This window comes from Rutilus rutilus, assembly GCF_951802725.1.
Source record: "Rutilus rutilus genome assembly, chromosome: 9".
Lineage (NCBI taxonomy): Eukaryota > Metazoa > Chordata > Actinopteri > Cypriniformes > Leuciscidae > Rutilus > Rutilus rutilus.
The window spans coordinates 35,840,295-35,867,866 of record NC_140223.1 but is presented as its reverse complement, the minus strand read 5'-3'; the positions used below and the strand labels follow the sequence as shown (position 1 = coordinate 35,867,866).

Below are 27,572 nucleotides of genomic sequence, written 5' to 3'. Positions count from 1 at the left end.
TGTTGTAATAATAAAAAATAAAAAAAAGTTTTATATCCTGAACTTTAATTTAAGGGTTTAAATTAGTAAGTACGCAAGTAAGTAATATAAAGTTTTAATGAGGAAGAAATCGTAAATGTATTAACTGAAATTTGAAGTCCTAAAAGGTGTTAAACCTTAGCTGGTCTAAATAGGTAAAGAGAAGCGCTTTGCTAGGGTTAACTCAACCAAACGCATCCTATATGAGATTAATCAGTGATATACAACAGCATAAAAGTCATATTACAACTTGCATCTGCACAAAAGGACGCGAATGCGCACGTGAACGTGAACTTCAACGCTGAAACACGGCAACTTAAGCACAAATAATTTACAATATTCTTTTACAGTAGTGCTCTCATTATGATGTTATGTATATGGCAGGTTGGTGCTGCACATCTTGCTTTTGACTGTATTTTCATGAGCTAAGTGATTCCAGGCATCACTTTCTAATCCATAGTTTCACTTTTTTTCATTAGTCTGGACTGCATGCTGTCTTAACCAATATAAGACATCAGCAACCGCCCCAAATCCCAGAATAACCAATCAGAAAAAAAATTTTACTTCCTGTTTGTGGTGCATCTGATACAGTTTAATCTTTCAAGAAAAGTTTCTTTGCAAACTCTCAATAACAATTTTTACGACTTAAAATTATTAAATTTTTTTTACAAAAATGCTCAGAACAAACATATTCGAATAAACGAATAAACCCATCTCTGCCGTGATCTGGGACGCTATTAAATAAATGTTTCCTGACGCTGGGATCCTTCTGAAGTCTGTACAGACACTGAATTTATCCGTTTAGGATTAATCTGATCGTAAAGTAACAGGCAGTCAATATATAATATGAGGATGTGCAATGCTAGAGCCTTTGTTAACGTATCGCGTGCGCCGTTTGTCCAATCGATGACACTGACACCACATATATGCAAATAAGGACGTCAACCCAGGGTTTAGAAATGTACAGTGTGAAACCTCAATTTATTAAAGGATAATTCCGGTATTTAGCACTTTGAGTCTCTTTTCTGGTTTGTTTTGGATGAACTAGAGTGGTGGACACAGAAATGTTGACGATGGGTCCTGTCTCGACTTTTTGACTCGTATAGAATCGCCTTTGACCGCTTCAGAGTGGCTGGCTATGGGCATGCACGAACATGTCCTTAAAACAACCCTTAACGTTCGTTTTCAAAACTGTGCAACTCACCGAGTGGTTGACCACTCTGTGTCCACCGCTCTAGTTCATCCAAAACAAACCAGAAAAGAGACTCAAAGTGCTAAATACTGGAATTATCCTTTAATACCTAGGGTTTTTTAAGTGTGAAAAGCCTTATAAAGTACTATACAAGTTTTCTAATGGTCACATATAGTAATACTTGTAGTGTAATATGGCATGGAATCTCTGGAAAACAGTTGGTTTGACAATTTTCTGCTCTGCTGTTCCAGATTCAGATAATAAATGTTTTGCGGCAGACGGCTCATGGCAACAGAGCAGCGTATGTCCTCACCAAAGAGCACGGAGTCCTAACATGGATATTACAGGTTATAGAAAAGAGGTGATTTAACTAATGGAGTATATACCAGCTTTGACATGTGCTTTACGTCTCATTACTTTGTGGGCTCACTTTAAAAACTGATTCGATTTGTTTCCTGTAGGAATGTTGACAGTAAGCTGTTGAGTTCGGTCATCGAGTTGCTTCACGCTCTGTGGTTCACTAATCTGGGTAATAAAGAGGGTCAACCAGAAGCACACAGCACTACACCAGAGCGGCCGCAGACTTCAGGCAAATGTCTTCCTCTGACGATCATCAATGAGTTCCTGTGCACGCTGCTCACAGTCATCAGGCATCTGGGGTAAGACCGTAAACGTCTGTGAAAAATGCATACGACCTCTGTTTTATTTATTTCCATGAGGTCAGCTTACAATATTATAATAATGGTATAATATATAATGGTTTTCCTGTGCCAAAAATTCGCTTGGATTCGTTTTTCGTGTCCATTTTCCACTTTCTCTCTACGTCTTAGAACAGGAATTTACAAGCTTTTTTCTCAGCAGAACCCCTTCGATGTAATATATTTACTTACTAAGTTCATATTTGAATAATTTAAGGACACATTCACATGTTTACAGCTCTCTGATGATGGTTAATTGTCACGTAACATGCAAGTAAAAAAAAATCTTTTTTAGTAAGCGTTTTATTTTGTTAATACCCTTTGTGTGTGAAATGATCAACAGGTGTTTTGAATGTGCTGTCGTGTCACATATCCTTCAACAGCCTCTTTGCAAAGACTACATTGCATTATGATAGATTCATAAAACAGTTCAGGCTGAAATGTGGGAAAACATGCAGAGTGAGGAACGACAGAAGAAAGGTTGGAAATGGTTCTTCATCGATGCAAAAAAACCCCTTGCTTGGCTAGAAACGTTTGCATACTTGAGTATGTTATGGGTAGATTCTGTTAACCTTTTATGCCCCCTTTTTTTGAAGTCTTTATTTTGTAAATACTCCATACTCTCCATTGTTGCAGCTCCTCTCCTCCCAGTCTGTCAGTAACGCTCTGTTTAGTTCCTGTCTCTATGAAGCCCCTCCTTCTGAAAAGCGCAGTGTGCTCTGATTGGTCGGATGGACCAGTGTGTTGTGATTGGTCAAGCACTTCGAGTGTGTTTTGGAAATGTCATAAATGCCATAACCGCGAGTTTCAACACACTATAACACAACTCAACCAGACCAGGGCACTTTTTTGTGTTGCCTTGGGCGGGAATTATTTAAATGAGGAATATTGTGACAGAAGAAAACTCAAGTACACCTTTCTGAAGTTTTATTTTAGGTTTTGATGTCCTTAAGAATATATATTTGGTATATGGTATAAGTACCAAAAACAATCTCAATATATTTGTTAGGGCTGCCCCCGACTAAAGATATTCCTAGTCGACTAACACTCCTGCATTTTAGCGATTAGTCGAATAATCGTTCATTTATGATATTAATATAAAAACTTGCGTATATACAAGGAAAGGTATAGTCCAAGTTGAAGTTTAACACTTCCATATGACAGAAAATGCTAAAGCATGATATTAGCGCGTTCAAAATGAAAATGAAGCGCTTAAAACAGAATAGTAAAGCGTTTAAAGTATACAGCGCTTACAGACACAAAAATCAGTGGCCGGAACGTTATCGGCTAATTATAGCCTAACATAAAAACAGCAATCCGACTGCCTGTGCATTTTAATAATTTATTATCAAAAATACAAACTGTAACAGTGTCATGTCAAACAAACAAACAAAAAAAACTGTTTTGAATAAAATAAAATTCGTTCTTTAAAATAAATTAAATAAACTTATTAGTAACTTAGGCCTAGTACAAAACAAGGCAAAAACCCCCAAATAAATACTGTAGCAAAAACGCTGTTTGGTATAAAAATACAGTGGAAAATTCATTGTTCAAAAGGAAAATGAACAAAAACGAACAATTTAATAAATGCACATGGCACATCGCACAACGCCAAAACTTAGAATAAAAAAGAAGGCGGCAAACAAATCAACAGCCTAAGTATTTGATTAAATTGTTTAGAACAACTATATTTAAGACAAAATGTGGAACGAATAATTTAAAGAACACTAATACAAATCAAAAATATCAGAGCACAGCCGCAAACTGCCATTAAGACGACGGATGAGTCTTGACCTAAAACAGCAAATTGCAAACATCAGACAAATTTTTCTTACAGAATAAAAAACAACTTCTGCATTATATAAAAACGAATAAATAAAAATATGTATTTATTTATTTGTATAGCCTACCCGTTATAAAAATAGGCCTACCCAGTTTTTTTTATATATAGCCTAACGGATAGCAAACAGAAACACTACAAAAAGGAAATTAAGCATTCTTACCTAAGCTTTCAATTCGATTTTATTTTTTTCATATTATGTGAGAGGAACACCAGCTTGTCCACATTGTTGAAGAAGGGAGCTTCTCGACTTGTTCACAATGAAGCCGGCCTTTGAAAAGATGCGCTCTAATGGAAGCTGCTTTAGCGAGCTTTGGATATCGATGTTAATTTTTTTGCCACCATGCCAATGGTCCCGAATCAACCTTTGTTTAATCTGCCAAGTACATTTTTAGGTCATCCTTCATCAGATCTCGTTGATCTCTCGTTGCTTTGATGTCATGTCATACACTGACTGCGCAGTGCGCAGCCCCTGATTGCGTAATTTTTTCACGTGATTTTTTTTTTGCGACCAACCGACTAATGAAAATGTATTCGACCAAGCCCTCTTCATATCGACTAACGTTTAGTCGACTATTTGGGGGCAGCCCTAATATTTGTACAGCTCCTTTCTCAGGAGCTCTGCCAAGAACAGGTTGATTTTGGCCTGTCTACTTGATATTCATTAGCCTCTCTTCTGATTGGCCTGTTGTTTTCTGAGTGAGCCACCATTGGTGGGGGTGGTGACTGAAGGCAGTGACTGAGTAGTTCTGACATCACATTTATACGGAAGTCACAACGGCTTGTGAAAAGGCACAGCTACTTTATGCAGGCTGTGTGCATTTGTCTGTGGATCGACTGTTTTGAAACTTATATGGTAGTTTCGTCGCCCCTAGACCTCTGCTATCATGAAAAAAGCCAGGAAATTTCAGTTTTGACAATATGGGACCTTTAAATGAGGCGTTTTATTGAGTTCAGAAATAGTGCACACTGACATAAAGAATAACTCCCTTTGGAGTGCTTTGTATCTTTGCAGACCTTTTCCATGATCAAACAGCAACATTACACACTAAAGAAAGTTGAACAAGTAAAAAAGCAGTATAGGTCCACACACAATCACCACTTTTTTCATCAAACGCAAGAAAATAGTTTTAATTTGCTCTTTCTCTGTTCCTGATCAGCAGTGGTGTGAGCGCGCTTCAGCTGAAGGCAGTCCTGCACACACTCGACTCTGTACTGATGCATCATGGGACAGCTCTGAACGCTCATAAAGAGGCAGGCTGGCTCACGCTACACCCACAGAAAGTGTCGTGCTCTGAAGTGCTCGGTCTCCTGCAGCGCTGGGCAACACTGGCCCGGGACGCCTCACTGCTGTCCGCTCTTCAGACCCTCATCAACAAACACAGAGTCAAAGAGCTGATGGGTAAGAGTCCAAACACATTACAGGTTCAGTACAAGTTAAAGAGTTCGTCAAATTCTGTCACTGTCGTTTGAAATCTCTATAACTTTTTGAAAAAATGTCTAAGGGCCAAATTTACTAACAGCTTGCATCAGCTCAATTTCTGAGAGAAGAGTATTTAAATGAATAATGCAGCGTGATTTACTAAGGTTTGCGCAGGTCAATTTAACACCCCATTGTTTAACATCAAGCTTTTAATGTTGTTTATCAAACCATGTGTAAATTCACAAGTCAACACCATTGCTGAGTATTCTCTCCTTAAAACTGCAGTGAACCAAAGACAGTCTCAAAAACGCGGTTTGAAATCGCTGGTGTTTCTGACGTCACAAACTACCTTGTAACCAATCAGATCAACGTGTGATCGTCAACAAGTGGATCTCTGAGCTGGTGTGAGTGAGTGGAGGCGGGGCTCATTTGCATATTCATAGAACCGCTTATAATAAATGAGGCAAGGGTGTAGAGTTACATTCAAGATATTTTAAGGCATGAAGAATTTTATTTTCAAGGAAAAAACGTTCAATATGTAATTTTTGTGATCAGAGATGAGATTTAAGGGATACAATTATTGACTACAGGGAGACTTTAACAATCATGTTCCTTTTATTGCTTTATCTCATCCATATTCTCTGGATGCAGGCTGATACACTACTGTTCAAAAGTTTGGGTTTTCTGAAAGAAGTGAATATTGTTCTGCAGGAAGTTCATAATAAATTGATCAAAAGTGACGGTAAATACATGTATTATGTTACAAAAATGTTTCTTGAGCATCTCATCATCATATTAGAATGATTTCTGAACGATCATGTGACACTGAAGACTGGAGTTATGATGCTGAAAATTTAGCTTTGACATCACAGGAATAAGTAAAACTAAAAAAGTTATTTTTAATTGTAATAATATCGCCTGTATTATTAATTAAATAAATGTAACCTTGGTGAGCTTAAAATACTTCTTACAAAAACAATTACAAACATTGACCAACCCCAGACTTTTAAACGGCAGTGAACACGGACAGTCTTTGGCCTTGTGGAAACTGGATGAATGTTAGACACACAGATCACATGTTTTGACACATTCTTGTTCCTAACTAAACATTTCATGTGTTTATTCAGGCTCTGGAAGAGAGAAAGGGCAAGGAAAATGCCACTCAGCAAAGCACGCTCAATTTCAGATGGAAAAACAGACAGAAACTGTAGATGGACAAGGGGAAAAACTGGAGCAGGCTTTGCTGGACGAGTGTAAACCACTTCTTAGAAACATCCTCACACATTGGGAACCCAAACCTGAACCCGTAGACAAACCTGATTCAAGCAATCTAAACGTTGCAACTGCATGTTTAATTCTCAAGTGGGCCCTGAAGACATTGACCGAGAGCCCTTATGATGACAGCAGCACCTCAGCTCTTTTAAAATGGGTGAATAGCGTCATTCTGCCGCGCTCTGCCATCGTAGACGCTGTTCTGTCTGATGAAATCACGAGAAAGGACTTTCTAAGGTTATATCACCACACAGCGCAAGAGCATGGCTCAACAGTGGACACCCTTCAGCTGTTCTCTAGAGTCATGGTTCATTTGCTCGAGGCGCGCGGCGGGTTTCTGGACGTCATCCACCAGACGGTGTTGCGAACCTGCTTGCCTGCGAATACAGATGATGGTGCCAAGAAAGGTAAGGCTACAGCCATAGAGCACAGCAGTCAATCCCAGTCATTTCCTCTCTAGAGACAATGAGTTTTAGCACTTAGGTCTCAGATTTAGCGTGTTCACACGTGTTAGTGCGGATCATTTGAATGAGTGCCACCCGAACCTTGGTGGGGAAAAGAGAAGTGGACTGAGAACGGTAATTTCAGGGGGTCTTGGTCCGCTTCCAACAAACTCTTGGGGTCCTATCATACACCCGGCACAATGCAGCGACAGGCCATGTGTGTTTTGCTAGTTTCAGCCCGACGCAATTAACATTTTCACGTCCTGCTCCACGTTGTTTAAATAGCAAATGTATTTGCACCCATTTGTTCGCCCATGGGCTGCTGGTCTGAAAACGAGGTGTGTTCTGGCGCATTGTTGGAGCGTTACTATTTTGAGGAAACTGAAATAGACTGAGCCATTGACCAACTGCAACCTGGTCTAAAGTCAATGGGGCAGTATTTTTTTGTTATTTAAAGAGTGCATTAGTAATGTGCGCCTATAGGCGGGTCCACAACGCACGTACACTCTTATTAAACACACAGCAGCACACAAACATGCCAAGTATTAAACATTAAAGGATTACAAAGTAAAAGATGAATGTTGTGTACATAAAGATATGGTGGAATCCGGCTTGTCCCGTAGATGGTCTGCTTGCACACTTTAAGCTCGCGCAAGAGCAGATCCTTTTCCTCCCTAGAGAAGCTTTCAGTTTTTCCACTTGCAAATTCCTCCATGCAAATAGCGAATCCGCCATGGCATGAGCGCATCTGTTTAAATAGCAAATGTATTTTCGCCCATTTGTTCGCCCATGGGCTGCTGGTCTTAAAACGAGGTGTGTTCAGGCGCATTGTTGGAGCATTACTATTTTGTGGAAACTGAAATAGACTGAGCCATTGACCAACTGAAACCTGGTCTAAAGTCAAAGGGACAGTATTTTTTTGTTATTTAAAGGTGCTCTAAGAGATGTCACGCATTTTCAAGGCCGAAACATTTTTTGTCACATACAGCAAACATCTCCTCACTATCCGCTAGCTGCCTGTCCCCTGAACACACTGTAAAAAAACGCAATCTCTGTAGACAGCCCAGGCTCCACAAACGGCAACAAAAACAAACTGGCCCAGCCTGGACCACGAAACATAACAAACAGTGTTCCAGCCAATAACTGACAAGAATGATTTGGGGGTGGGGGTTGGGGGGTTAGTGCGCGTGCACATGAAGGGGGGTGTGGGGAGTGGAGGAGAGAGAAGTATGAAGAGGGAAGTTAGCTAGAGGAGAGATGTCCTAGACAACGACTAACGTTAGAATTATATTCTCTTGAATTTTGATATGGCCGACACACGACCAAAGAGACGACGTTCTGATGAACAAATAGCAAAGAAGAGGGAAAAGGAGAAGGAACGCGCGAAGTCCCAAATTCATGACTGTTTCAGGAAGCATGGAAGGGAGGGGGAGGGGATGGGATGAGGAGGAGGGTGAGTCGAGCTAGCCTCCGTTTTGTTTGACAATACTTCGAACGTCAGCAAGAAGTGACGTCACCCAACATCGCTTAGAGCACCTTTAAAGAGTGCATTAGTAATGTGCGCCTATAGACCGGTCCACAACGCACGTACACTCTTATTAAACACACAGCAGCACACAAACATGCCAAATATTAAAAATTAAAGGATTACAAAGTAAAAGATTAATATTGTGTACATAAAGATATGGTGGAATCCGGCTTGTCCCGTAGATGGTCTTTAACCTTGCGCACGAGCAGATCCTTTTCCTCGCTATCGAAGCGTTCAGTTTTACCGCTTGCAAATTCCTGTAAATAGCGAATCCGCCATGGCGTGAGCGCAACTGGCATTTAAAGGGAATGGGAGATGAGACTCTGATTGGTTTATTGCACGTTACGCCCAAAACACACCCATTACTCATTAAGAGAATAGGGACAACCCTTTTAGACCATGCGCCGGGAGCACCGACCAATTTTCCCGTCGTTAAACTAGCAAAAGTGGATTTGGACATGCCCTGAGTGAGCTGTGCGCTTTAGACCATGATCTTAGATCAGGGATGGGGAACGTTGGTCCAGGAGGGTCACTGTCCTGCAGAGTTTAGCTCCAACCCTGAAAAAAACTCGCCTGATTGTAGCTTTAGTGATCCTGAAGACATTGATTAGCTTGTGTTTGATTAGGGTTGGAACTAAACTGTGCAGGACAGTGGCCCTCCAGGACCAACGTTCCCCACCCCTGGCTTAGATCCTTAAAATAGGGCCCTTGGTGTGCCTCGACTGAAATGTGAACGCAACGTGGACCAAAGATATCTAAACGAACCGAAAACAGGATGTGAGGTCAGTGATGTCTTAGTTGGTCAGAACAAAAGTGGATTTTACTTGTTCAGATAAAATTTTCCAGTGAAAATTCTAATGTTGGTCATACTTCCAAAAAGTAGAATCTGTGATTGCGAATGACAGTATCCACACCGACTGACAGCCACACATTCTCCTCAAAACATTGGATTCATCCGCACTGTGCCGGCGTGCCGAGGCACAACCCACATAAAATTCCGCGAATAGCTGCAATTGCAGATTTCGAACAGAGATGGCGACAAAGAGGAAAAACTGCGGACTGCAGCTTTAAATTGTAATCATATTTCACAATATTACTGTTTTTGTTTGTAGTTTTAATCAAATTAAATGCAGCCTTGGTGAGCAGAAGAGACTTCTTTTAAAAACATTAAAAATCTCACCGATCCAAAACTTTTGAACAGTAGTGTAGATATTCGTAATCAATTACTATGTCAATAGTTTTGTATCGTACAGTTGTTTCTGTCACATGCAGTTCTTCAAGTGATGAGTTTCATTCACTCACTGTAATGATATTATAGGCACACTCTTCCCACCCAATTTTAGATACTTTTTTCCCTCTTCAGAGCAAAGATGGGAACATTTGCTATTCCTCTGATGGCTGGATAGTTTGGTTTATAGCTCTTTATTGAAGAATGTTTTTTGAAAACCCTGTTAAGATGATGAATGGGAAACATGCATTTGTTGAAACGGTCTATAATCACTGTGGCATATGTTTCTCCACTGAAATATTGTTTGTTTGTTTTGTTGTCAGAAAGCGGTCTGAAACTGCTGTCTCTGTACATCTATGAGCTGTGGAGTGGCGCTCGGTCACCTGACCTCCTGCTGACCCACGCCAGACTGATGCGCAACAGGACGCCCACGTCTCACTCGCTGCTCATGTGTGAAGAGATCCTGTCTGCGCTCGACCCCTGACGTGCTGCGGCTTCAGATTATCACGCAAAATGGTAATAGATCAAGATGTTAAGTGGATCTTTTTGTAATTTTATAATTTTAAAATAAAAAAGATGAACAGGCCTTTTGTGTTTGTGTTGGTTTTTTTGAGTGCCTATTAATGATTTCAGTATGATTGCATTTACATTGCACATTTTTTATAGTTTAGCATTGATAGACTTTTTTTTTTGGTACGGCCAAAAAAAAAAAAACACCCAATATTTGACTGTTTTTTTTGTATGGAAGCTCGTTTCTGCCACCAATAAATAAATAAACACAGTATAAAAGGTACTCAGAACTCGCATAGTTCTCAGAACTGTGTGAAATGAACTCGCAATTGCAAGAAAAGCCACAATTCATAGTTTTTCTCAGAATCATGAGATACAAACTAAGGGTTTATAAAGTCAAATTCTGAAAATGTACAATTTTGACTTAATAATTTGCTATTGCGAGTTTATATCTCACAATTCTGACATTTTCTCACAATCGCAAGTTTATATCTCGCATTTCTGACTTAACTTGTCATTCTGAGAAATATGCATTTCACTATTCAGACTTTATAAATTGCAATTGTGACTATTTCTCAGTATGGCTAGTTTATATCTCACAATTCGGACTTTTTTTCTGGCCGTTGAGATTTTATATCTCGCATTTCTGACTTTATATCTCAGAATTGCGACTATTTCTCAAAATAGCAACTATATTCCTCACAATTCTGACCTTTTCTGGCAATTTTAAGTTTATATCTCGCATTTCTGACTTTATATCTCAGAATTTCGGCTTTATTTCTTAAAATAGCAACTATATTTCTCACAATTTCAAGTTTATATCTCACAATTCTGACCTTTTCTTGCAATTTTAAGTTTATATTTCACATTTCTGACTTTATATCTCAGAATTGCGACTTTATTTCTTAAAATAGCAACTATATTTCTCACAATTTCAAGTTTATATCACAATTTTGACCTTTTCTTGCAATTTCAAGTTTAAATCTCACATTTCTGACTTTATTTCTCAGAATGGCGAGTTTATATCTCGCAATTATGAATTTTTATTTTTCAGAATTGCGACTTTATTTCTCTGAATGGCGAGATCATATCAATTACGAGAACAAAAGTCTGAATTTTTGGATAAAAAGTCGCAATCACCTTTTTTATTTTCTGTGACGGAAACGAGCTTCCATGGTTTTGAGATTATCAGCTGAAATGGCAAAACTGTCAGTCATCTATTGACATGATCACATGTTAATATATACTTTTTTCATATATTTGTAGTTACTTTTTAGTAAATACTGTGTGTAATAAGTGTTAAATTTCAGAAATATTATGTACATCTGATATATATATATAGAGAGAGATATGAGATACAGACACATTGATCAGGATATCATGGTTTAATGTCAGTTCGTAAGGCAGTGATTTTTCTCCAGTGTCTGTTTTCACTCGTGTTCAGAATCAGATCTCATCATGGCTTTAGTGTCTTCGTGAAGTTGCTTCTTATTTGTATCTTTACTGAGGAGATCCATAGCCTTTCATTAATGGCAAACCTGATTTTTTGACACGAGGACCCCTATAAACAAATACAAATATAGTAATATTCCCTTCACATATGTGTTGGTCTTTTGTTAAGCTTTAAAGACTATCTAGAAGGTTTTTTATCATAGAAATGAACATATCTAAAATGACCACAGTGTGATAAATAAACATGTTTATACAGTGAAATTAGCTTTTTCATTCTTACCTTGGTAGTTGCCCTGTGTGTGAGATAAGTGACAAAATCAAGAAGAAGCAGCCGATAAATGCAGCTAGAACGATCCAGAATATTAGCACAACTGAATCTAGAGAGAGGAAGACAGTTAGACGTCACATCAGCTGAACTGTGATCAAGAAGAGAAGGTTAAAGCAGCTCACATCTGTTGTACTTCAGTGCAGTGGCGTTCACAAAGACTGGGTCCACGTAGTCGTAGTAGTACTCGTAGTCCAACACGTATTCAGACTCCGGCTTAGTGGAATTCTTCATTGTCTTTCGGTTCGGTGATGTTGTTGTGTGTGAATGTGAAACGCCACCAAAAGCCTGAGTGATTTTAAACCCTTGATCCCACCCAGGAGAATCACAAGCCACACCCCCTTTTACTATGTTTCTATATTAGACTAGATTTTCTACATTTATTATACAGGTGAGTTTCTCTTCAGTTAAAAAATAAAATCAATGAAGGAATAAATAATAATAACTATTATTATTAATTAAATTTGTGTATAATGATTATTAATAATGATTTATTTGTTAAATGACAATAATAACAATTAAGATTATTACTATTACAATTATTGTTGTTGATAATTATTTATTAAATAATTATAATTATTATAATTATTGTTTATACTAATAGATTCTTTATAATTATATATATTTGTGAATATAGGATATTTCTAATTTAAACTTGAACATTTCTTATTCAGATGAATTTCTCTGAATGAATAAATAAATAAAGAATATTATTGTTGTTATTACTGTAATAAATAATAATAATAATAGTACTATTATTTTTGTTAATTGTTATTAATTAAATTATTGATACAAAATTATAACAATAAGATAGATAAGATAAGTTAAATAATAATTACAGCAGAATTAATAATAATAATTATGATGATGATGATTATTTATTATTATAATTGATTATTATTTATTAAATAAAGAACAGTAACTAATTATTATAATTAGTAATAATTGTAATTATAAGAATTAATGAATAATTCAATCAAAAGTATTATTTATTATTATGAATTTAATAAATTACATTATTATCATTAGTTTGATTATCAATAATAAAGCTATAATTATTATTATTATTATTATTATTTGTTAAATAATTACACCAGCTAATAATAATTATTACTATTATATTGATTATTATTGATGATGATTTATTAAATAACAATAATTCATATAAGTATTGTTATTAATTATACTGTTTTTATAATAATAATAATAAAAATAATATTTTTATTTGTGTTATTTCGTAAGAATAAACACTTTTTTTTTTTTGCTGCTAATAACTAAAATGTATTGCAAAAATAAAGTGAAAAAGGACTTCTAGCGAGAGCTTTAAGTCTAAAGAATCAGTGAGCCAAAATATAGCTAGCATCCCCCCAAAAATATTTTACATAAATTATTTGTGTCCTGTTTACAAAATAAAAAAACATCAAACATAATGGTGTTACATTTCAAGAACGTAATGTAGTGTCTATCCTAATGTTTAAACCCATCTATGTCATTTTGAAAAACTGTAAATGATTCTTGCTTTCATTATGTTTATGATTAATGATCATGTGTTCAAAAATGATGTGTGATGGATTTATGATCACAACTTTCGCAGTGATGATAATAAGTTAAGACGTCTGGGGCAAACCCATATACATGAATCGACCAATAGTGAGTGAGCTACACGAATGATCCCGCCTCCCGTGCGGGATTCATCCAATCACAGAACAAGGTGTATGTTTGAAACGGCCAGTCTCAGATCACATTACATGGACTTCATTGCCTACAGCTGTTTGTACATTGTCGAAGTTTCGTTTTCAGCCGAAAATCAAATAGAAGTCATTTCATCGAACTTTATAAACTAAAACTTTTGATCCACAATCAGTATTAGACCGAGTCTAAAACATCCGAGCGTTCGCGTGTCTGACCAATGGACAGCATTTAACGCGTTTTAATTGCAAACGAATATGTGACTTCAGAGTGTGGATTATTAATTGACCCGTTTTAAAGAAGAGAGTTGCACTATGGCGGATGGAGCAATGGTGTTCGGAGCGAGTCTAAACGCAAGTTGCTTGACCTCTCGAGCAAGGAAAGTCAATAACAGCGTTTCAATCCCAGCGAACACGAAGAGAAAAACCCGACAGAGCAACAGACGAGACATTCATAACCGGGTATGAACAACACCACTCATGATTCACAGGCCAGAAAACTCATCGACTCTTCCTGTTTTTACATTCGTCTTCATGACGTTTGTTATTGTTTGTGTGCACGTTGCACACAGCCTGTTTATTGCATTGCGTTAAATGTTGACGTGCATGAGATGGTTAGATGTGTGAAGTGCTTCATGAAGTTGTGTTGTGATTGCAGGTCGTCCTGGAGAAGGTCCTGGGCATCAGTGCCTCCAGCAGCAGTGCTTTAACCTGCGACCACAACACGGGTTTAGTGGCTTATCCTGCAGGGTAAAGTTACGACTGTCTCTATACGTGTTTTCTGTGTCCAAGTCCACACTTAAAAGGCTTAAGTCACTCAAAAACGAAGTATTTTTTTGTTAAACAAAAAGTTAATCTTTGAAAAATGTTCTGACTGCTGTTTTTCCTTATAATGGAAGTGAATTATGACTGGAGCTGTCAATCTCAAAACTGACAGGCCCAAAGTGCCCAAAGAGTTGTGTTACTCTTCTGAAGACTTCAGAAGTTGGCAACAAACCGAAATTCGCTGTGCTCTGTCAAATATCATATCAAATATGGTGCCATCAGTGATAGTTCTTGAGTCATGGGAGAGTCAGTGGTGTTTGGGGCTACGTGAGTCAACTTGCGTCTGTTTCCTAACTTATAAGTTCACCCAAAAATGAAAATTATCCAATCATTTACTCGCACTCAAGTCATCCTAGGTGTATATTGCTTTCTTCTTTCAGCCAAACACAGTCGGAGTTATATTAAAAAATATCCTGGCTCTTCCAAGCTTCATAATGGGAGTGAATATTAAAAGATCTTCAAGCCCAAAATAGCACAGCATCCATCATAAAAGGAATCCATACGGCTCCAGGGGGGTTAATAAAGGCCTTCTGAAGCAAAGCGATGCGTTTTTGTAAGTAAACTATCCATATTTTAAATAACTTTAAGCCTGCTTCAGGTAACGTCTCGTTCCGGTGGAAGAGTGACCTCTGACCCGATGTAGCGGAAGCTTAGGTGAGAGTAGACGCCTCTTGCGGTTCAAACTAATAGGGTTGGGCAACAAACTCAAGCTCCTCGGATCGTCTTAGACTTCTAATTTGTGACTGGTGATCTTCTGCGCTTCCCAATTAATAATGTCGGACTTCATTCTTCAGCCAGAACTAGACTCGAGACCGGAAGCCAGTGATTCAGGTTTATAAAGTTAGAAATATGGATATTTTTCGTACAAAAATGCATCACTTCACTTCAGAAGGCTTTTATTAACCCCCTGGAGCAGTATGGAGCACTTTAATGATGATGTACTTTTTTGGGCTTCAAAATATCAATTGCTATTCACTCCCATTATAAAGCTTGGAAGAGCCAGGGTATTATTTCATATAACTCTGATTGTGTTTGGCTGGAAGAAGAAAGTCATATACACCTAGAATGGCTTGAGAGTGAGTAAATTATGCGATAAATTTCATTTTTGGGTGAACTAAACCTTTACATTTAGTTTGTTGCATAAAGTTTTCTTATGATGTCCGAAGACTTGAAATATAGAGTTGTGTGGAGGACTTTTATTGTCCTTTTTTTTTTCTCTACGTTTGGAGCTTAACAGCTCCAGTCCCCATTCACTTTCATTTAAAGGAAAAGCCTGCAGCCTTTCTTTAAAAAGTGCAAGAATAGTTAGACTATACAGGTTTGGAACAACATGAGTGAATTAACATTTTTGATCTTAGGTGATCTTTAAACTTTCACACAACTTGTGGTTATTCTGCTTGGACACCTGTGGAAACGAGAGAGAAGCTTCAAACTAGTGCAAAGACAAACTACTGTAAAAGAAAAGAATACGTTTATTCAGCGTGGACACATTAAATTGATCAAAGATGATAGTAAAGACATTTTATAATGATACAAAAGATCAAATAAATGCTGTTTTTTGAACTTTCTATTCCTGAAAAAAATGCCTCAGTTTCCACAACATTTTTAATAATTAATAATGTTGAAAACACTGAACTGAGCACCAAATCAACATATTAGAACGATTTCTGAGTTATCAAGTGAGTTATCAAAATCTAGCTTTGCCATCACAGAAATAAATTGAATGATACTTTACTTGCATATTAATAATTTCACAGTATTACTGTTTTTACTGTATTTTAATCAAGTAAATGCAGCCTTGAGTAGAATAGACTTTTTTCAAGGACATTAAATTTTTTTTATTTTAATCAAGTAAATGCAGCCTTGAGTAGAATAAACTTTTTTCAAGGACATTAAAAAAAATTGTACTTACTCCAAACTTTTGAACAGTAGTTAATGCAAACAAACTGTGAATTATAACTTTCATCTGTGAACTAATGCAGATATGATGTGTGTTTCAGTTGTGTTATTGTCATCCTGAGCCCAAAGAAAAACAAGCAGACTCACATATTTAATACATCCAGGTAAACAACACGCTTTTTGTCTTTACTTCAGTAGCGTAGTGTTGTACATTGAATCTGAATTAAATCCGAATCACGTGTTTGTTACTTAGGAAAACCTTCAGTGCCTTGGCTTTCTCGCAGAATGGAAAATATTTGGTCACTGGTGAGGTAAGTGTTCTGAGATGTTTAATGAGGGCCAGAAGAATGACGACTGTGCTCGAATGCCCTTAGAGGCAGTCTCTCACTGATTCGTACGGTTATCTTCTGTATATGCGGTAGAGGAGGGCTTACGTCTGGGCTTCTCCGTGCGCTCCGACACATTCCTGCTCCCCGGTCGTCATAGCGAGGCCCAGTGTCTGTCCCAACTTGGAAACCCAACAGAGAATCGCTGTAGCGACAGCAGAGCACAAATGCAGTTTGCTTTTTTAGCCCTCTGACTAATAATGCTGGGTATTGCATTGGGGAGTTGGCAGATGATTAAAAGAATAGTTCACTCAAAGAAAAAAAATTGAGAGAAAAAAGCCACTGGAAGATTCTTTAGATATTTTTCACAGAAAGAATAGCCTCAGATGGGTTTGGAGTGGCGGTGATGCAGATTTCTCTGTTTTGCGTGAACTATTTCTTCAGCGGTTTAAGTTTGAGCGGAGTCACAAGATTCATATCCCTGCAGCTGCGTTTAGAGGAGGATTAGTCACCATTTAAACTCTTGAAAGGCACATGTTGTCCTACATTCTCTGACACATGATTATTTATCAGTGGCTGCTTTTTCCACTCATGCTTTTTCTCACTATCTGACCGTGTTGAAAACTAGTACATAAAAATCGAATCAAAAATAGCATACTGTCATACTATTTCTGCAGTGTGTACGAATAAAATATCCTACATTAGCCTAAATTAATGTTTTTAATATAGCAAAGACTTTATATATAGAAAGTCATCATGGCGTCACTGCAGCTGCTGTTAGAAGCTCCTGTTGCCATAAAAACATTCAGTGTTCTGAGACGCGTGCTTATGAAATATAAGGGGTTTTTTTTACGCTCAGAAATATTTATGGGACAGTTGATGTCAGATTTTGTTGCTGTTCAGCAAGCAGTTTTTGAGATTTCAGGATTCCCCCATTCAAGTAGACAGGACTTTGTCTTGGATGCCTGGAATAGCTGGGTGCTGAGTGAACAGACTTTCCCTGAAAGGGACTTTTAATATTCACATTAAATCTCATTATTGGCCACAATAGAGTGCACATCTACTTTTTCAGCGCTGCTGGTTCTGGATGCGTTTAAATTTTTCACCTAGGGATTTTAAAAAGTTTTTGTTAATTAGTAATAACCATGAACCGAACAAAATCGGATAACGGTACAAAGGTACAGGACTGTACTTCACCTTTTTAAGGAAGAAAAAGAAAAAGAACTACAATCCCATGAAGCATTGCGAATGACATAATAAAAACTCGAAACAAATATAAAGCTATTGTTTTAAATACATGCGTGTAGAATCAATTTATTCATTTTATTGCAAAATTAATATATAAAACATTTAAGCAGTTTGATAGCGTAGTGAGATTGAAGGTGTGTCCTATTTTCCGTACTTATGCACTATTCTGGGCTGTTTTGTAGTGTAAATAGTGTCAAAATAACCATATAAAATTCATACACTAGATGTTTTGTAAATAGTACAAGTACATAGTGTATGGTGTGTCATTTGGGGGATGGGCGGGGCTAAAGAGTTCCTTTAGTGTTTTGCTTGTTTTGTTTCTCTGATTGGTGGAGATTTTTGCAGAATCATGGGTAGTGTAGTTTTTCATCATAGATGCCGCTGTTAAACGCTTATAATGTGAACTGATGGCTTCAACAAAGAACAACCTCTTAGCCCACAGTAGGTCTGTCTTAAAAAGTCTGTAGTTAGCATTCAAAAGAAGTTCCCCTATAGAGAAAATAAATAGGCTTTTTTTACTCTCGTAACCTGACTGGTGCACTCTGTATAGTAGGGTAGACAAATCTGGATGTGGGGAACCACACAATTATTATGATTTCATGCATTATTTTTACTCCTCTTCATCTGTTCCCTGTTGCTGGGCAGAGCGGGCACATGCCCTGTGTGCGTGTGTGGGACGTGGCAGAGCGGGCACAGGTGGCAGAGGTCCAGTGCCACAAGTACGGGGTGGCGTGTGTGTCGTTCTCCCCCAACGGGAGCTATATAGTGTCTGTGGGATACCAGCACGACAGGACCGTCAGCGTCTGGGAGTGGAAGGTGGGTTTGACAGACGTCTGCCGGGATGCTATGAATAGTTGTTTAACCCCAGAAAAGTGATATTGGACTCAGAGTTTAAGATTACACAGTAGGGCTGCACGATATTGGAAAAAAATTACGTTGCGATTAGTATTATTTTTTCCCAACGATATATATATTGCGAGCCATCAATCCAGGCTAAAGTCAATAATTACCATTCCATGATATTAATAATTTCACTAATAAGCAAGCTTCATTACAAGTGACAAAAAGGTCACTTAATATTTTATTCCAAAATTAGAACATATTTCTGTCAGAATTCGGTGAACGTTCTACGCAATCCAACGTGGCGGTGCTCTTAACCGTTTGTTCATTAGGCTATAATTCCTCAAAATAAGTAAAAATCTTGACGATACTGACTCGCGATCTTCGCAGTAGTGAACGCGCCGGACAGAAATGCACATTTCATACGGATTACATCGGTTTATTTTGTTTTGAATGGTTCTGTTTAAAAGTAGAGATTTCTGTAGCTATATATATATATATATATATATATATATATATATATATATATATATATATATATATATATATATATATATATATATATATATATATATAATTTTTTTTTTTTTTTTTTTTTTTTTTTTTTTTTAGGTGTGTGAGGCGAGTAGGCTACCTTATACGCTGAGTTTCGGTTCATGGATGATAGCTTAAGCTCCAGTTCACGCGCCGGCGCCTCCGTGTCGTGATTATCTATTGTCTGCTATATTTACTTTTTATTTATTAAATCCAGGAAATTGGATAATGAAACACTGATTAAAATTAAGATACAATTAATACAAAACGAAATTCGCTTTAAAGAAAGGCTTTGTGCTTTCTGTTTGAGGTGTCTGTGAAAGTTTTAAAGCAGTCTTTTTAGTGCCGCTTTCAGAGCGGTCGCGAACACGAAAAATAAGACAAAATACTTTTTTTTTTAAAAGACAACCATCCACAACTTTATAACACTCCAGGCAAAGTACCTCATTTTGGTCAACATTTTCCTTTTTGTAGCCGCAATAGTCCCAAATAGCTGATTTTGACTTTCTTTTTTAGCTATAGGATTGCCAGTGAATGTTGGCTGTGAGCGGTGAGCAGCGGCACCGTTTTTTGTTTACTGTGTGCTACCGTTCTCTTAATACACCGTGGGTGCTACTGCCCTTCACATTGCATGTTCCGGCAATGTGACTATCGCTCATGCGCACATCGCGATGTCGATGTTAAAACAGAATATCGTTCAGCCCTATTACACAGACAATAGTGTGTTTATAGGCAGTGTATTAGTATTCTTGACAACTTTAATTTCAACATGGGCTTGAAAATAGTGTTCTTGCAAGTCTGTTTGCAGAGATTACATGCTTTATCATAGTTTAATGGAAATAGCAAATTTGTTAATGTTTTCCCCTCTGAGGCCCTGTGTACACCTGGTATTAAAATGCATTTTGGTTGATCGGATCACAAGTAGACGAGAGACACGTTCCCGTTTACACCTGGTGTTTTAATGGTGTTTCACTTTTTTCCACTTTCAACCACTTCTGTCCTGATTTCTTTGACGGGAGGTTCTATGGGTAGTAAATGTGTTTTTTGATCTAATGGACAAAACAAGCTTGCACAATTTACATATGAACACGCAGGAGACGATGGGAAAACACACAGAGAGCAGCAGCTTTAGTTTCTGATCTGACAGATGCAAGATCACGCAGAACACTGTGAGTGTGTGTTAGAAATCAGAAATGGTGAGAGAACATTGCGCTTGGTACGATTATAATCTTCGATCCAAACTTGGGTCTCCCTCTGACTAAGTTTAAATCCCGTCTGGCTAGTGCGCTTCCCATAATGTCTTTGACTACCCCTGGAAGTGGTGGAAAGTGGACAAGCTCAAAGTTTTACACCTGTATTTAGCGTCATCCACTTTTGTTCCGATCAACCAAAACGCATCTTTATACCAGGTTCCCTGCATAGCGAACTGCCAATCGGGACGCAGCTTGTGAGTCTGGTTTACAAGAACATATAAATAATGCTTTTAAATCTTCTCCTTGCATGTAGAAGGGGACTGTTATCGCATCCAATAAGGTGTCCAGCCGTGTGCTTGCTGTATCGTTCTCGGAGGACAACAGCTACTTTGTGACGGCGGGGAACAGGCATGTTAAGTTCTGGTACCTTGACGCCTCAAAGGAAAGACGGGTGAGACACATGTTGCTACAGTCCACAGATGCACTGAAAATCCAGTCGCCGAAAATGTGTATTAATATTTAGAATAATTTTAATAATTTTTTTAAAATGTTATGGATCTTGAGATGTAGTTGTAGAGGGACAGGGACAAGTAATACCCAAAATGGCAGCATCCATTTAAGATTTTAATAAATATAAGCATATACACAGAATATGTTTTATTTTTGCATGCTGTTTTATAATGTGCTGCAATACACTGAGGTGCAAATAGCATCTGCCACTGGTTTACACTTCGTGCAACGGAAATACTGGCATTTTCTCTTAATGTGAATAGCATCTGCAGTTTTATTTTGGTGCCATGATAATTCACAACATTAGAACTTCAAGTGTGCTGATATGAATCGAAGAGTTTAGTGCAGTTTCCTTTGTTTGCCCACATCCTTCTGTGCCTGGGGTTTTTGTTTTCTAACCAAATGGAGCACAAAACATACGCTCACGTTTTCTTCATGTCATTGGTGGCGATTGTCACCTGTTGTCCTGGTTGTGTCCTGCAGGTGAACAGCACAGTGCCTCTGATTGGTCGCTCAGGGCTGCTCGGGGAGCACCAGAACAGTCAGTTCTGTGGTTTGGCGTGTGGCCGCGGCTCTATGGCCAGCAGCACCTACTGCATCACACACACGGGTCTGCTGTGCCAGTTCAACAGCAACCGACAGCTGGATTCATGGGTTGATCTCAAGGCAAGTCACGCACTGTGCCTTCATTTCATTGCTGTGATCCATTCAAAACCCTTTCGTAGGGCCGGGTTGACACAATCAATTTCTTGATTTTAATCTGATTTGGATTCTCAAATCAAAACTTCACTTAAATTTTAGTCATATTTCGCCACCCATCCAAGAAATGGCAATAAGCTTTGTTACTTTTGAGATATAACAAAGTGTCAGCTGTCAAATTCTGCCCGTTTTATTATGAAATTCAAATGATAAATACCGTTTTGGCACTCTTTAATGTGACTGCACGAAATAGACATGAATGAACATCAGAAGGTGACTAACTTGTATATAAATGTACAGTAGTGACCAAAACTTCACCCTTTATTCAAATATTATATAAAAAAAATGTAATGACAGCCAAGTCAATAGTTTTTATGACACCAATTGTCATTAAAAAGTAATTTATTATAAACTTATTATAATAACGCTCTTATGTACAACTTAATGTTTCTATTCAAATCAGTTGGTAATTGTAAACTTTAATATTATAGTAATGTACCAACTGACAAGGGTTTCCTGTATAGTTTACAGCTTTAGTTGAGAATTTTATCCTTGAGGACATTTTTTACATATATTGCACCTGATATGTTTCTCCAAATGAACTGATATCAAATTGAATCGCAAATCGAATCTAATGGAACTGTGAATTTTTTTTATGTCCAGCCCTACATTTTGACCCCACATATTTTGGATATCTACATTATCTAACACCTTTTCAGCAGTCCATTCCCAATAGCCCTTTAAACTTAATTTTTTTAAATCTATTTTTCATACTCTGACTTAAATCAGCTAAATATATTCATGCCTATTTAAATTGCTCTATATCAGTCATTTTAAATATTTATGTAATGCCAGTACATTTTAGTACACAGTGAATTTCAGTTGATCATTGTAGGTTTTTCCCATCGCATTGAAGGGATAAAATTCCACATCTAAGCATAGGTGATAATCTGTGTGAGTGCCTGGATGTGGAATTTTATCTCTTCAGTGCGATAGGAAAATCCTACAATTGTTTGCGTTTTGTTCCCCTTCCTGGAGCACCAACAGGGGTTTTTTTTTGTTGTTTTTTTGGAGTACCAGCAGAATGCCAAAAATAACAAATCTGAATCTAAAATTTCTTGTAATTTGTAGTAATGTTGTAAAAAGTAAATTTGCACACATCCTAAATAAGGCAGTAAGCCTTATATATATATATATATAAGCCTAAGCCCCCTACAAAATATTTATTACTCAACATGTCTCAGAGACAAATAGGACAGGCTTTATGTATAAAGTATGCTGTCATGTGTCTTTGTGTTGCTTCTGTAGACGACGTCAGCACAGTGCTTGTCGGTGAGCGAGACGTTTGTTTTCTGCGGTTGTGCTGACGGGACGGTGCGTGTGTTCAGCCCTCAGGACCTGCGCTACATCACCACTCTGCACCGACCACACTGCTTGGGAGTCGATGTGTCTCAGGGCACACAGCCTGGGTAAGAGACTTTCAGACCCGCCTGGGCTGGAATAGAGCTAAAACCGACATACGTTTGTTGATTTAAAGTGGTTATATGTAGGGCTGGACCCGAATATTCGTTCGGTGGGTTGGTATTCGATTTGAAAATTTGACATTCGAATATTCGTGTTTTTTGTTTTGTTTTTTTTTGCACACCTGCCATCCCCCTCGTTTCGAGGCTCTCATTCGCGCTTGAATATATTCAACACTATAAAATCTGACGAAATACAATACTCAAAATATAATTTTTTTTTTTTTTTTTTTTACAATTATCTTATATAGCCTATAGCCATTTTAAATAGGATGGACAGTTGAAGGAACCCAACCTCGTTATACTTAATAAATATATTTGCTGCTGCTTGGCCTACTAAAGTGTTCCTGCAACGGGAGTATTCTCTGGCTAGAGCGCAGAACAGCGGAGTGTGTGTGGACAGAAGTGCGTGAGAACAGCGGAGTGTGTGTGTGGACTAGGGATGTCAATTTTCACAAATTCCCATGATCGATCGTCGTTTAAATTAACGATCAATTAATCGATTAATCGTTAGCCTTAATACTGCGATATGCATCAACTGCAGTGGCATATGGCCAACAGCATGACAGGGTCTGCAAATGCTAATGTTCCTCACCAAATCAATTAGAATGGTTTTAAATATAAATAAAGGGCTAGTAGGATTGTAAAATGTTTCGATGTGATTGATAATTAAATTAATTATTTAATAATCAAATATAACTACTAATACAACGCGTCCCCAACGCCGCCTCATATGCGCTAGAATGTGTGACTGTTGTGGACGCGCTCTTCCTGGAATAACTGCACGCGCTGAATGAATCTGCTACCGTTAAACTGGAGCACTTTGCTAGCACGTTATTTATTTAAAAGAAACGCATCCTATATGAGATTAATCAGATATATTTAAAATAAACATAATATTACAAATTATATCTGCACAAAATGACGCAAATTCATGCACAAGTGAACTTGAACTAAGTTACGTGCCATTCATTCAGAACTGCTCATGTTGTGGACGCGCTCCTCCTGGAGCAACGCGACACGGCAACTAAACCCAAATAATTCACAATGTTTTATTACAATATTGTTCTCTTTATAATCTTATGTAATATTACAGTCCCAATAATCATTATTAGTCGTGCACTGCCGTTTGAGCTGCGCGTGGTGAAGCTGACGCTTTACTAGAGTTCTTAACCAAATGCATCCAATATGAGATAAATCAGATATAGATAGGCATACACAAAATAAACAGTATTACAACTTACATTTGAACAAAACAAAAGGCTGCGAATGCACACGCAAACTTACATGATGAGGAAGGTGTAAAATGGTCCCAAACATAACTCCGGCGCGCTCGCTTTACATGTTTCGCGGTTGAGCAGCGCGCCTCGCACACGCATGAAGACCTGCTTAATCGATGATCGATAAGTTCTATCGATTAAATGTATTATCGACAATTAATCGATCGTCGATTAATCGTTGACATCCCTAGTGTGGACAGAAGTGCATGCCTGAGCTTGTATTTTGGGTTAAGCTGCATTGCTTTGACATTGTGGAAAATAGAATAATAGAAACAAGGATGTATTAGCCTTTTTACCTGTTATTATCAATCGAAATTAATTCGTTTTTAATTTAACTTAATTTCGTTTTTCTTTATTTAAATTTCGTTTTTTCTTTATTTAAATTTCGTTTCTCTTTATTTAAATCCACCCTTTACTGTGTCAGTAATTTGTTAGTCAGAACAATATTAGACTACCTTATTAAAAGTATTGCTTAAGTTAACAGACCTGTGTGTGTGTGTTACGTGCGAGTGTATTTACTCAGTGTTGTTCATGGGAAAGATGCGTTTAATATCACTAGTGCAGTGTCCGTTCTCGGAGCATATAAGCCCTGCCCGCGTGAGGTGCGCCGCTTCCCGCTCGCGCTGTTCTGTAGTTTAAGTTTATTAATTCTGAACGTGTCGCGTCTCGCGTGTCCATCTATATTGCACCAAATGCGACTCTGCACTCCCTTGTAAAGTCGATTGGATGAACGGTTCTCGAAATAATCGAAATGCAAACAGACAGACACATAGAGATTCCTGCCTTTATTAGAGAGAAGAATATGTTCAGCCCCCTCTCTCCGAAGCTTCGAATATTCGATGTTCATTACTACCGAAGCTTCGAAGCTCAAAAAATGGTATTCGGACCAGCCCTAGTTATATGATGCTTTTTAACGTTTTCCTGCTTGATCATTCACATTTGTAGAATCTGACTCGTCTTTAAACCGATGCTTGAATACAGATAACATTATTAACTGTGACTATGGTATGGGGCGTTACATTTCCCACACAAGCTTGAGGTGTTTGACCAATCACAGCGCACTGGGGCAGTTGGCCAATCACAGCGCACTGGGGCAGCTTGTTTTCAGGCAGACTGGGAATAGAGGAGCTGCAATAATGTACAGTATGTAAAGAATGTGTTTTTTAACCTTAAAGGATTATAACCTATTCTAGTACACCCAATAAACAAAATAATGAGCTTTTAAAATAGCATCATATGACCCCTTTAAACTTTTCAGTCAATTGGTTAAAAACGCATTGGTTTCCTTTTCTTGCAATTTAACAAAACAATGTATGTTTGCATGCCAATGCCATTTAAGTGTCATGATGTTAGATGCAGTCGCATGTTAAAATTAGTGCAGCTTTGACAGACGTGTCATGAGACCACTGTGTTTTTGTTTCACTCCATCTAGCAGTTTTTGAGTGAAAAACCAAGATGATTAATGGTTTCTGTAATTGAGTTTAAGTAAAACTATATCTGATCTACAGTTTTTCTACTTTAAACGGAAGGAGAAAAAAAAAAGTTAAATAAAATAAATCTCCTGCTTAAAAAGGCTGTGTGTGTGAGCGAGTGAGTGAGGATGTGGGAGGAGAAACAAGACTTCACGTGTAGTCCAGTGGAATATTGTTCAAAGCTTGCAACACAGAGTAGAAAGCCAGCATATGACTTAATCCAGATTTATGATCTCACTTACCTCTCATTCTTCACAAATCCAAATGTTTCTGTGTTCGCTACCATTTATACTAAAACTTTTATTCTTTGTACGTCACTCGTATGCTAAAATCGATGTTAAAAAGTAACGCGCAAAATGGCGTATTTGGCGTACCTTAACTTTGCATTATAAATCACTGCACGGCACGCTTCAGATGATGAAGAACACAACTTGTGTTCCAGAAAATACGATACTTAGAATTCAGACCTATAGCTTTAACTTCACAACTGTTCCAAGTTTAATGTTGATTACTTTGCATTCATTGAATTAAACATTAACTTAAAATATATAAAAACTTTAGCTAGTGCTAAAATAACTAAACTAAATAAACTAAAACTTAAACTATAGACATTTATAAGAAAGCTAATAAAATGGCACAAACAAAATTATTAAAACTTTAACTAGAATTAATATGAAAATAGAATATATAAAAATAAAACCAAATTCGAAATATTAACAACTTTAATGGTGTAAAAAAAATAAAATATTGAAAAATATTAATAATAATAATAATAACAAACTATAATACTGTGTCAATGATATTGACAAAACTCTGGTGTGTGTAATGTTGGCAAAATAAATTCACTACCAGTGTTCTTGTGGTTTGAATGATCTCATGTGTATAATTGTTTAAACATTTTCCGGTGAACATCATGTTAAAATCAAACGTTAAACCTCAAATGTTGCATATCTTTTCTCTTTTCATAGGCATTTGTTCGGTGCAAACCCAGAAGCACAGTATCCAGATACCCTGGCTTTAACCTTTGACCCTGTGACCAGGCACTTGACGTGTGTGTATAATGACCACAGTGTGTACGTATGGGACGTGCGGGACATTCGCAATGTTGGGAAGGTGTATTCAGCTCTGTACCACAGCGGGTGTGTGTGGAGTGTGGAGGTGCGTTACTCACAGACCAGTTCATGTTGAGATTATCAGATGAACCGATTTATGAATGCATAATATCCTCTGCAGACCTACCCTGATCTTGAAGATTCATCAGCATGTCTGTCGCCTGGATCCTTCCTCACCTGTTCATCTGACAACACCATCCGCCTGTGGAAAAGTGAGTCCCCGCAGAGTCACGGCTCGGCTCTCGGCCTTCGACACAACCTCTACAGCCAGGTACAGACTACTGCTAGACTACATCATCACCGTTTAATATTTTCATAATTTGTCTGAACAGCAGAGAATGCATATTTTTGTCTATTTATTTGTTTAGGGTTCGTACGGTCATGAAAAACCTGGAAAAGTCATAGACTTTTAAAATGGCAATTTCCAGGCCTGGAAAAGTTCGGGAAAAATAAATAAAAGCTAAATTCAGGCAGTGGTTTAATTGATAATATTGCTT

The 27,572-nt window shown here is 37.6% G+C and overlaps 3 protein-coding genes across 6 annotated transcripts in view; 2 read left to right on the top strand and 1 right to left on the bottom strand.

Annotated features, from left to right (window-relative positions):
• The window catches only part of urb1 (URB1 ribosome biogenesis homolog), a 55,165-nt gene extending 44,918 nt beyond the window's left edge, over positions 1-10,247 (top strand). For 2 of the 3 annotated variants that reach the window (XM_084418120.1, XM_084418119.1), the window contains exons 37-41: positions 1,462-1,571; positions 1,672-1,869; positions 4,909-5,150; positions 6,299-6,850; positions 9,966-10,247. In XM_084418120.1, coding sequence (XP_084274246.1) covers positions 1,462-1,571; positions 1,672-1,869; positions 4,909-5,150; positions 6,299-6,850; positions 9,966-10,126 — 1,263 coding nt within the window. In that variant the 3' untranslated portion in view covers positions 10,127-10,247. The remainder of the gene's footprint in view (positions 1-1,461; positions 1,572-1,671; positions 1,870-4,908; positions 5,151-6,298; positions 6,851-9,965) is intronic. The other variant, XM_084418121.1, reaches the window with a different exon arrangement.
• A 1,275-nt stretch (positions 10,248-11,522) lies between these two features.
• On the bottom strand, positions 11,523-12,213 carry mrap (melanocortin 2 receptor accessory protein). The gene is made up of 3 exons (XM_084419463.1): positions 12,055-12,213; positions 11,885-11,981; positions 11,523-11,713 (listed from the first exon to the last, which is right to left on the bottom strand). The coding sequence occupies exons 1-3, from the start codon at positions 12,161-12,163 to the stop codon at positions 11,653-11,655; spliced, it is 267 nt and encodes an 88-aa protein (XP_084275589.1). The 5' UTR covers positions 12,164-12,213; the 3' UTR covers positions 11,523-11,652.
• A 1,453-nt stretch (positions 12,214-13,666) lies between these two features.
• Positions 13,667-27,572, top strand: part of wdr62 (WD repeat domain 62) — a 36,685-nt gene continuing 22,779 nt past the window's right edge. For both annotated transcript variants that reach the window (XM_084420015.1, XM_084420014.1), the window contains exons 1-10: positions 13,667-14,079; positions 14,276-14,367; positions 16,443-16,505; positions 16,595-16,652; positions 18,561-18,731; positions 20,796-20,933; positions 21,476-21,658; positions 23,000-23,160; positions 26,932-27,121; positions 27,197-27,346. In XM_084420015.1, coding sequence (XP_084276141.1) covers positions 13,933-14,079; positions 14,276-14,367; positions 16,443-16,505; positions 16,595-16,652; positions 18,561-18,731; positions 20,796-20,933; positions 21,476-21,658; positions 23,000-23,160; positions 26,932-27,121; positions 27,197-27,346 — 1,353 coding nt within the window. In that variant the 5' untranslated portion in view covers positions 13,667-13,932. The remainder of the gene's footprint in view (positions 14,080-14,275; positions 14,368-16,442; positions 16,506-16,594; positions 16,653-18,560; positions 18,732-20,795; positions 20,934-21,475; positions 21,659-22,999; positions 23,161-26,931; positions 27,122-27,196; positions 27,347-27,572) is intronic.